This window comes from Barbus barbus (genome assembly GCF_936440315.1).
Source record: "Barbus barbus genome assembly, chromosome: 13".
Lineage (NCBI taxonomy): Eukaryota > Metazoa > Chordata > Actinopteri > Cypriniformes > Cyprinidae > Barbus > Barbus barbus.
Window position 1 is genome coordinate 18,928,190 of NC_136741.1, and position 12,479 is coordinate 18,940,668.

Consider the following 12,479-nt stretch of genomic DNA (forward strand, 5'->3'; position numbering starts at 1 on the left):
TTTGCTATATCAGGGATGATTTACAAAGTTTAGAACAAAACCAAAAAAAACAAACCAAAACCAGATTCTCACTTTTACTGACCAATAGATAATTCATTACACTTCCAGGACATTACCAGTCAATTGCAGTGGATTCTGGATCTGCTAGTCTTGATCTGCCGTTGAATCATTTAGAATACTTTGTGAATCAGTTTGACCAGTTCACTGAAAAGAGCTGACTCAAAAGAATCATTTGCCCATAAATCACATTACTGTGACTTGCAAGCAAGCTTAACTTTACATAAGTGCTACATGAGCAGAATCTAGCTAATACATTATTTCAAAGGAATTGTATATTAATTATACATATTTAATTGGCTTTTAAAGATTGTATTCTTTTCCATTACTTTTTCAGGCCTGAAAAAATGACATTTACATGTTTTCCATGATGATGGGAACCCTAAGGAAAACTTAGCAAATTTAGTGGACCATGTTATTAAAAGTACTGAAACAAACAAATACTGATTATGACAAATATTTAAAATGATGGACACTTATATGAGATACAGATTTCTGAGTATTTGATTCATACTGAGTCTACACACGGGGGTCCCCCTTCATGTTGGCTGCCATATTGAGCCTAATACTACTCACTTTATCTCAGCAACCCTGCTATTGTCAGATACTTTTGGTTGCAAATTGCACTGCAGATCTACAATGTATTTTGCAACAAAAATATCTGAGAACACTTCTGCAAATATTTCTATAATGGTATTGAAAACTAAACAGGTTAACAAGGTGAGGCGGCAGACTTTGAGACCAAAGAATTATGACCATGAAAAATATGACCGTGCACATATGTGTGTGTCTGTCTGAGAGGGGTAGATAAGTAACGAGATCGTAATGTTCACTTCGGGAGAATCTAGACTATATGATTGGTCACATGTTGCGTCAATACTGATCCCATCTCCACTTGTCTCCATGACGGCAATGCCTAGGCAAAGACCTTCGAAGTATGTAACTCTGGAATCTAGTGGGATTGCCTCACAGATATTGAGACTGTAACACACCATTATAACCTGAGAGCACCTGACATAGTATCTTTAATTATCACCCCACAGGCCAGCAAGCCCTGACAGTAACCTGACACTACCACATACGGCCAGTCATGACTTATGCTAAGATTCTTATGGCTTTTGCATATATCCAACTGTCAATACTATCCTACAAAAGATAAAATACAGTAGCTGCACATTTTATGTTTGAGTTATGACCGAAATTAGTTTATAATCTGCCCTCTGACAGAAAAATTTGGTGCAACTATGCTTAGATTCAGAAAAGAAACCCCCATAAAAATAAAAATTAAATCAAAACTTTGAAGAAGCATTTTGTGTGGATTTTCTAGACACGTGCTAGATGGTTGACTCTGACACTTTTTTTAGCAGTGTCCCTTATGCTGTCCAGCTTTTGAACACGAACAGTTCATTAGAATGCTTAAATCAAATCATTTCTATGCTTTTGAAGGAAGAACCCTTTAAAGGCCCCCTAAAACTTACCTTCTCTTTGGCTACTTTATGCGAGAAAGGGCAAGTCCCATCTGTCTGCTTACATGTGCCTCGGAGAAACCTGCCAAACAATCAAGATTTTAATTTGAAGCCAGCTTAAAAAGTGTTAGACGTTTTGTATAATGTAAGAGTATTCACAGACACTCAGTACCTGGTGCAGACGGCCACTTTGTCAGGGTCATGGATGTAGGGGCAAGAGTCACCATGGTTGCACTTGCCGAATCGGTTATAGTACATGCAGTACTGCTTGGCCTTCTGTTTCTTCTGTCGGGCCTGCCGTATTATAGCTAAACTCTTCTGCACAGCACGACTGATATGCATTGGAAAAAATTAAATCACAAAACCAGTAAACAAATTGACGGTTAATTAACAAATTATTGTTATGCTGTGAAATTAACCATCTATTACAATACTAACCCAGCTACATAACGTGTGGCTGATGTTCTTCCCTGATTACCAGTCGAGGAAACATATGGATTGTACCATTCTCCTGTAGTATGGAAAGAAAAAGAAAATTATAGAAGATCATGGATTACGTAACATTTTATGACAGTGCATGACTTTCTTCCATGAAACACAAAAGGAGGTTTATAGTAAATAACAATGTAAATTTCCATCCGTTTGTCACACACAAATCACATATTTTTCCAAGTCTGATGGACTTTGCCATGATGGTTTTGTAATACTTTTATAGTGTTTTTATGGTATTTTTGGTACTTGGTAGTCACTGGACTCACTTAATGTTTTCAATCTATAAATGAAAAGAGCAGCATGAACATTCCACTAAATATCTATTTTTATTTATTTATTTTTATGGGGGAAAAAATAAATTATTTGGTTTTGTGTTTGGTTTGGATTGAACTGAAGGTGAAGAAATAAATAACTAATTATTATTGTTGGATGACCTATTCCTTTAAAAACATCAGCTTAACCTAAAACAGCAAAGTATTAGTTCTTTGTGAATGTAATGTAGATATTATAGCTTGAAGTGAGCTATAGGCTCCTCCTATCTCATCCAAGCTTGTGCACAAGCAAATTAATTTATAACAAGCCAGACTAATAGCATGTAATTAAAGGTCATCATCACATTCATTGGTAGTGATGGAGGCCAGCAAGTACAACTAAGACAAGATACCATGCTGTTTATTTATATGTCAGGGTCCATCAATGGCAATCCGAGAGAGAAGTAGATATAAACACTGTACTCTATGCAGCACTGATTGAAAGAGCAATGAGGGTAAAGCGTAAGGAATTTAGGATCCGAGTGCATGTGAGAAATGGCTTGCTGGTTATGTGGGATTCAATTGTGAAGTCTATGTGAAAAAGTGAATGAGAGATGACTCTGTGTATATTAACTGTACCAGAATTGTGTGGTGAGACTACAGTTTTTTGGGGAGATCATAAATAGATGAAATGTGTGTTTGTGTGGAACATCACAGAGCAGGAGCTGATCTTTAATTCCACTTCTGACTAGGGCTTTAAGGTTTAATCTAGGCCATTCACCATCTCTCTCTTTCTCTCTGTCTCTCTCTCAACCTGTAGCCAGTGACAGATGACAGCTTTATTATTTCAGAAGGCGACCTGTAGCCCCCTTTCTCTCGCTCTCTGGATGGGTTGATAATCTGGACTGTGTATTTATAGACAACCGATATATACTGACTCTCGAAAACCTAAAAAACCAAACACCGCTATATTCATGTAAACAAAAAAGCGGGCAACACACATTTCATTTTAGTGCTTAGAATATTTGCAGACGGTCAGGCAATGATCTCTGCACAATGGTTACCTGGTCTACTGTTAAGTGTGCAGGTGGTTTGAGTGCGAGAGAGCTTATTGGCTGAGACTCTGTATAGCTCTCCGCCTATCCATCTCATGCTTCGCCCCCTCCAGTGCCTTTCTGAAGTTGTCCTTACTAGATTCTGCAGGAGGATTCTGAATAATAAAAAAAAAAAAAAAAAAAGGCAAAATGACAAAGACAAATTATAACATTTAAACACCAATTATAATAAAAAAAAAATTCTATATATAGTAACATTTACTATAAATGAACATATATATTATATATATTTATATATTTGGGGTGCTCCGACTGATCGGCTACCGAACAGTATCAGCCAATAATCGCTTTGGAAAGTTTGATCAGTGGTCTCTCTGTCCAGGGTGGGTAAAATAATTATAATGCTGAACGTGAGGTACAATTCATGTTTCTTTATTAAATAAAGTAATTTGAAAACTTTCTTTGAGACCTCCACCACTCAAATAAGGGGAAACCCCCCTATTTTCAAAAATGAAATTCAGGCCCTGAATAAATGTCTGTAAAAATCCTGATTGGAGCATCGCTGTAAATAATTCTGTATGTTAAGAAGAAGGCTTCAAAAAGATCCAGTATCGGTGATGGTATCGGCAGATACTGCTTCCTGTGATCAGTGATCGGCTCCAAAAATCCTGATCAGAAAAAAAAAAAGTAAAGCTGAATTTCATTTACTCTAGCCTTCAGTCAGTCACATGATTATTCAGAAATCATTCAAATATGCTGATTTAGTGCTCAAGAAACATTTCTTATTATTATCAATGTATAAAATAACTATAACTTTTCAAATTAACTTTATTCCAAAATATCAAGGAAAATGTGACTTCTTAAGATCTGCCTTCTTTAACAAACTTTGTTTAAATCTATTTGGTGCGCATCATGTCCTGAATACGGGCAGCAAGGCAGCTATTCTTTTTCCCTCTTACTGTCCTTTCTTCAACACCCCTTTCCAATCTCATCCTCACCTTCCCAAACATACCCACACTCTCACGCTCTCTCTATCTACCTCTCTTTCTCCTGGCTCCTGTGTCACAGCACTCTGGTAAATTGCTCCTTTAATGGAGGGGACGGCCGTGTGGAAATGGAGAGAATTGAAAAGAGGAGGAAATCATTGAGATAATTGCCAGGGCATGAGGCCAGAGCAGAGAGACTGCCCCCCAAACATACTCTTTGATGCTTCCTCTCCCTCTTAAGCACACACACACACACACACCTCACATTATTAGGAAATGTGTGCGCAAAATGGACAAAAATACATTTAAATACTTAAAACCCTATAAATGTTAATTGCTTCTAAAAATAAAAAAGTATGTTTTCTTGCACAATACAAATTTAATAAAACATATTCACTGCTACACATGGAGAACAAGAATTCCATGAATGTTACATGCTTATTATCATATCAGTTTTATAGACCCAATGCCATACAGTATATCCCGCCTTTCAGAGTATATTTAAGACTGATTGTGGGGGAAGTTGTGTGTGAAGGAGAGTTTGAGAGTGTAAGAGTAGCTGCTCTGTATTAGGAGACATGAACTTCAGTACAAAACGTTTCGAGAGCCCAACAGCAAATCACCTCCAACATCAATCTACACCCAATACAAGAGCTTCAACTACACAATCTATTGCCTCGGCCAGTATGTCCAACCCCAGCCCACACATACAGCACAGCATCAACATTGAGCCTGAGCACTCCCACACACACAGAATGCATCACAGGCTTCTATACAAACACACATTGATAACCAAAAGGCCCATGAACTGCCATGAAATAGTACTCTTTATAGAAATAAAACAAAAATAACCCCATAATACTGCTAATTCGATTTTTTTAGATAAAATTTCAATCAATCAATCAATCAATAAATACGTTTAAAAAATAAATCTTTTATTTCTAGTTACAACCACTACTTTCACTTCTGTTTTGTACAAACTTCCACAGGAGTGAGGATTGTGTTATCGTGTAATGCAGCAAGATGGCTTAGGAACCACCTTCAATGTATGTAAGCCGATGGGATGTTTGCCTGTTTTATTGTTCATCAGGCAATACGTCTGATAGTTTAGAAATTAGAATAATAATAGCAAACCTCTTCTCAACAATCCACTTGATTTGATGTATCGGAAACACTAGTAAAAGGACCAATTCTAACTAGCTGCTTATTAGCATGCATATTACTATATTATATATACTATATTGCTATAGCATATATGTTGTTTATTAGTACTTATTCTGTATGACCATATTCTACATCCTTAATCCTCAATACCCAAACTTAACTACCTTACTAACTATTAATAAGCAGTAATTAGGAGTTTATTGAGGGAAAAGTCACAGTTAATAGTAAGAACTGGACCTTAAAATAAAGTGTAAATGATGTATCATTCAATCTAGTGAGACGAGAAGCCAAAGTTTCATATTTTAAAGGGATAGTTCACCCAAATATAAAAATTCTGCCATCAATTATTCACCCTAGTGTTCCTCTGAAACCCATAAGACTTTCATTCATCTTTGAAACACAGATGAAGATATTTTTAATGAATCCTGTTATTTCTGTCATTTAACCCATTCCACAAAAACTCTGTACAGTAATACAGCTAAGCTTCTGTTTATCATATTTGATGACAGAATTTTCATTTTTTGGGTGAACTAATAATCCATTACACTCGGATATATGTCACAAAATGAAAGAGACGATCTGTAGATTCTTCAATTTTCTTCACGGAGAAGACCAAAGTGACAAACAACCCGTAGTGCATCTATGTCCTTATAGCTGTAAGAGCATATGTCTCACATCATAACCCACACAGGTCCACAACGGCTCAGTGACGGCAGCCATGGGAGCCATAATGAGGTATAATGGGAGAACAGTTGCTGCCCTCACTGTAGCTCAGGCAGGGCACCCAAGAGCCATAATGGAGCCTAATGTAGCTATGACATGGACATGGAACATGTGAGGCAGTTAACCCCAGTCATACTGAGCCCGTGTGACAAATGGATAAAATACATGAAGCCTAATCTCGGAAGCAGAGTACAAGTAATAGCATGCAAATGTTCCTCCACTGGGCTTTGTCTAAGAAGAAGCGAGAGGAAAGCTGTAAACACAAGATGCCTTGCGACCTCTTGGGTCTCTCATTTTAACTCTGGAAAAGATGGAAATAAAAGTAAGAGAGGACGCAAAGAGGAGAGCTTCATCATCCTTAGAGCTCACAGCCAGTCGTCCTTGACCCTTAAACGCCGATACCTTATCTTCAGCCAACCGGCACTCTTTAAATCACAGGTCACCACAATATACGTACTTTTAGTTGCTGTTCTGGTATCAGTTATGTTTGTGTTTTCTGTTACCGCAGTAACTCAGGCTGGAAGGCGTAAGAGCTGATCCGATATCAGAGACAGAGGGAACCGGCAAAGCTAATACGATGGGGTCTGGAGGTACATATCACGTCGTCCCATGTATCACTTGAATGGCAGTGGGGAATTATTTTTATGGGACACACGATGGGTTGTAATTGCACTGTTAGAGTAGGACGTGATTTAGCATTTGGGGGCTCTGACCCTGAGGCTATGATATAAAAAGGTCGATGTGCTCTTCCTGAGGGTCTGCTGGGGGATATGAGAGAGGAGAATTTTTTACTGAAATCATTCGGATGAAACTTGTAGGACAAGTGCACTATTAAAAAAAAAAGGAAACCAAAATACTAAGAAATAATAAAAATGCTTTATTTTGGAAAGAAAAAAAAATTAAATAAAAAGACCAACAGAATTCACCAAAATGTTGTCCCAGCTAGTCAAACAGCTGTCTGAACAAAGAATTTTAAATGGAATAATATTGCTGAAAAGTTAAGGGTTGGTAAGTTCCCAGCATGCACTGCAGCATGAATAAATTATATGGTTACTGTATCACTGTTTGCAGACTTGTTTAAACTTAGTGTTTTTTAGTCACTATTGTTAGTTATTTGTTGTTTTATGATGTTAAGAGATGTCACCGTTCTTGAGGTTTGTGTCAAATTATACATACAACTTTCTAAAACTACACATCTTTGCTTTGATATCGAATATATCATTGTTCTCTTTATATATTGACTGTCTTATAAACATTTACATACATCATGTATATATATTAGTGCTGTCAAACGATTAATCACAATTAGTCGCTTTATATATTGTGTATATATAAAAGACACACACATATAGCATATATTTTGAAAATATTTACATGTATTTGTATATATTTATATACAAATTTTTAAAATCGCACGATTGTCATGAGTTAACTCGTGATAAATCGCAACTTAATCGCTCATTTTTATTTGTTCTAAATGTCCCTTTAATTAATACTTTTTATACTCTAATCAACATGGGCATGGACAAATATGGATACGTTATGCAAATGTATGTTTATTATTATTGAAACTATAGTAGAGCATGAAGAGTAGACATGTTCATAGATGTTTTTCAAAGAACATGTTAATGTCTATTAGACACATGAAAAAAGGTTGCAACCTAGTCTCATGGCATTTACGTACCTGGGTGCACTTTTTAGTGAGACACGAAATACGTACCAATAACTACATATTACTGCAGTTTCAGTGTCCTAAAGAAACAAACACTAGAGGCAGTAAACCTCCGACACCTTTTACTCCTTTTCACACAAATTTACAGAGTTTTGATTAATAAAGCGTATTTTTCGCACAATTACTTTAAGAATATCATGTTACGACTTCAAAGCAATATTATATGCTGGGAAATTTGAAAACGGATGCTTTTGAATGTTAGCATCGCACTTATCCAGCGTCATATCTATGGGTTTTCATAGACGGAAGGTTTGTTCGGTAGCTCACGGAGTACGGAGCAGTACTTATAAGGCGAGGAGCTCCGGTTCGAACAGTTCAAATCTGCATGAAAGGAAGTTGAAATGGCACAGTTGCATCAACAAATAAGTTTTTATACCAGTTTTGCATTTGTTAACACTATCGGGTAGGTTTAGGGTTGGGTTTGGTGTAGGGCATATTTCCAACACGATAGAGCATTAACTTTTAGGGACAGACCCCAGATATTTGAATTCTGAACCACCGCAGTACGTATACCTGTAGCAACATAATAAAAACAGCAATACGTACCTATATCAACATAATAAAAACACAGCAATACGTACCTATCAACATAATAAAAACACAGCAATACGTACCTATATCAACATAATAAAAACACAGCAATCTGTACCTATATCAACATAATAAAAACACAGCAATACGTAACTATATCAACATAATAAAACACAGCAATACGTACCTATATCAACATAATAAAAACGTGCCAGGGTTCATGTATTTAACCTGTGTTTTAGCGCTGCTCAGAGGACATTTCTCTTTGAAACTGCGGCGAAACGTGCAGTAAGTTACGTAAAACGGTGTCGCACAGAAAGTGCACAGAGATATGTATTTTTATGAGACCATGTTGGAAAAAATTCCAGGTTCCCATTACTTCTCTTTCTTTGCACTGAGCAATTTACTTACACAAACCTGTTTACATTTTTGCAGACAGGGCAGCTCTTCTTCTGAACATGCAAAATGTACATTTATTATTAGATTTGTTTGCCTAACTATTTCACTAATATGAAATAGTGACTGAAACGCGACCCATTAAGACTAGGCTACATAATCAGCTCTCCTTTCCAAGATGTTAATCTGCACAAAAATCCTGATAATCGAGCCATCGTCTGATAAAATCAAACACACATAAGATAATGACAATAGCTGTGTTGTGATTTTGGCTATACTTGCATTTAAAATTAGAGAAGCAACATAATATCCGTGTTTAACTGAAAGCGCTGCTCCTCTCCACCGCTCGCTGAACAGAGCAGATGCACAGAGAGAGAAAGAAAGGAGTGTGCGCGTGTGCTGGGACAGCAAGACCTCGCGCAGCAATACCAGCGAGTCTCAGAAACTAAGTTTAAATAAGGTTTGGGCAAACCCTAAAGATTTGTCGCTAGGCTCTTTTTTGAAGGGGGGGGGGGGGGGGGGGGTCGCTAAAGGGGTCTGCAAAGTTGCTAAGTTGGCAACACTATACATCACCATTTCTCCAACTACGGGCTAGGTCACAGGTCAAACAGAAAATGCGCATTGAGTTAAACGCACATTAATAAAATTAGTGACGTTAAAATGAATTTGCGTTCATTAACTTTGACACCACTAATTTATATTAAAATTAATTATATATAAATATATTTAATATATAAACATAACATTTTTCGTAAAGTGGTCATCAGATGCAAAATTCACTTTACAAGTTGTTTGAACATAAATGTGTGTTGGAAGTGTGTGTACACATCCATTCTATAATGATAAAAATCCACCCAGTGTTTTTTTTTTTTTAAATCCCTATTTTTAAATCTCCTTTCTCAAATCAGGCTGTTCTGAGATTCCTGTCAGAAGGACGTAGTTCTGCACAGACCACTCCCACAATAGTTGATTGACAAGGCCATCTTACCTTAGACCCGCCCTGAGTGAAGTGAGAGAGCTGTCCGCCACTGTGTCGACTCCGGTGCACGGGAACACAAACATGTCTCCGATTAAGCAATTGAGACGTTCTGTTGCTGGATGTAATAATGAATATAGCAGTCGTCATTTACTCCCGACATCTGAGCCGCTGAAGACACTGACGATTACGTTTGTTTTTGAAGGGAATGCGCCCCCTGATCTACCTAAATGTGTCTCTCTTCGCGCGAATCATTCGTGATCCAGCTTCACCTACAGAAGGGTTTTTAATGAATCTTTGCAAATCCCTTCCTAATAATGTGCTAATTAGCAAGTTTCACCATGAATACGGCTAAAGTAAACAGTCCCTAAGAGAGCGGCTCGGAAAAGAGGGGCGGGGTCAGCAGAGCTCATTAACATTTAAAGGAAAATGCTACAAAACAGCTTGCTCTGACAAGAGCTGTTTTTGACAGGTTTAAAAAGGTGTTTTTTAAAAACTTGTTTTTTTTAACCAAACTATATTACAGACTTTTCATTAAGACCATAAAGAATCATATCAACTTGTGGAAAATGGGCATCCGATGACCCCTTTAAATATGTACATGCATGTGTGTGTATTTATACATAATAAATATACACAGTACACACACACATATATTATGTAAACAAAAACTTTTATTTTGGATGCGATTAATTGCGATTAATGTGCACTGCACACCAAAAAATTGCCCTAAAAAATTTAATTTGTAACACACCAAAAGCCATTTGCTGCACAAGAAATCTGCAGTTGCCTTGAATAAGTTAACGCATGTAACAGACAAATTCAAATTGATAAATCAAACTATTGTTACTTGGGACAATTTTAAAACAACTAAGAACATAAAAATATTTTTTTTTTGTTTTCTTAGTTATATTGTGCTCATGTTAAGGATACATGAAATGCAAAGATGTACTGAATATGCTGATGATGACCCATCCCTCAAGGGGCTGGAGCGAATCTGTATTTTTGTCCCTTTAATTCATTCTGTCAAAATAAACGCTTTTACAGCAAACATCTCTTAGGCATCATGATTTTTATCACTCCCACTAGACACAAATCTCTTTTTTTGCTAGTATGTGGCATATTTAGGGGGCACGGTAAGCAACCATCAGCAAGGAGGACAGCATGGGGGACTTACACCTGTGTCAAGACAAAAACACATCAGTGCTGGTTCATGTGATGGTCGGGGAAGCATACATATGCCGGCCAAACAATTAGTATGAGTAAAAACCTCTTAATTGTAAAAGGAAAAAAAAAAGTTATACTCAGAAAAGTTAGTCACAGTCACTGGCTGCTTTCCATCATGCAAACTATTCTGCATTCTCACATGAGAGCATGCATGCGTGTATGTGTGTCTTGTTGTGTTTCGACCGCAGGACGAGCGCAGATGAAGGAGAGAGCGAATCAGCACTCCGGCAGGGTGATTAACGATGTGACTTTTGTTTTGGTGACAGGGAGGAATTCACAGGCCGCACGGGCATTCACAATAATGCTTTTCTTGTCTATTTGGCTGCAGAGAAAGCATTAGTAAGCTCATCCTGAAGAATAGACAAAAAGAGTTACCCTTGAAATGGGCTAGCTGGTTTCACTTAACCAATTTTCCTTGTGTAAATGAGATTTTGCTTGTAGCAAAGTAGATAATGAAGGAAACTTAAGTGATAACCGTACTAAAGACTATTAGAGAAGGAAAACATTTAAAATGTTTGAAGAAATCAACAGCTCAAGGGCAGACAAGTGGGCAAAAGATGAAAAAAATGAAAGGGGGGGGGTGACTGAGGGACAGAAGACATGAGGTAAATTAGACAGTTGTCATCGGGGTGGGCTATTTTTTGCAGTGGTGGGTATTTTTGCTTATTATACCAGACACGTGGCATGGTTCAGATTGGCCTATGACAATAAATGCTCTTGAACTAAACACTTTGAACTAAATGTGCATTTTCTTAATTACACTGTACAAAGTCTGTGGTCAGTAAGGTATTTATATACCAGGTATATATATATATATATATTTTTTTTTTCTAATTTGTTCATTATAAATAAATGTAGTTCTTTCTATTCATTAAAGGATCATGAAAAAAGTGTATCACAGTTTTCATAAAAATATTAAGCAGCACGATCCATTTTAATTAATTAATAAACAGTTTCTTGAGTACCAAATCAGCATATTAGAATGATTTACAAATAATAACTCTAGAGAATGATCCTATAGAACTTGAAGAGTAATGACTATACCATTAATATAGTAAAAAATTCTCTCTCTCTCTCTCTCTCTCTCTCTCTCTCTCTATATATATATATATATATATATATATATATATATCTCTATATATTAGTGCTGTCAAACAATTAATTCCATCCAAAATAAAAGTTTTTGTTTACATAATATATGTATATGTATGTGTAGTGTGTATATTTATTATTTAAATATAAATACACATGCATGTATATATTTCAGAAAAAAAATATTTTTATATATTTAATATATTTATTTATAATATAAATTATATGAATATAAATATACATTTATAAATTTACATGTAAATATTTTCAAAATACATACTGCATGTGTGTGTATTTATATATACATAATAAATATACACAGAACACACAT

The 12,479-nt window shown here is 36.3% G+C and overlaps 1 protein-coding gene across 1 annotated transcript in view; it reads right to left on the reverse strand.

Annotated features, from left to right (window-relative positions):
* zc3h3 (zinc finger CCCH-type containing 3) overlaps positions 1-12,479 on the reverse strand; it is a 91,764-nt gene that overhangs the window by 14,369 nt on the left and 64,916 nt on the right. Inside the window, exons 5-8 of the mRNA XM_079431239.1 lie at positions 3,331-3,476; positions 1,962-2,034; positions 1,696-1,854; positions 1,536-1,605 (exon numbers count right to left, since the gene is read on the reverse strand). Of these exons, the coding sequence (XP_079287365.1) occupies positions 1,536-1,605; positions 1,696-1,854; positions 1,962-2,034; positions 3,331-3,476 (448 nt within the window). The remainder of the gene's footprint in view (positions 1-1,535; positions 1,606-1,695; positions 1,855-1,961; positions 2,035-3,330; positions 3,477-12,479) is intronic.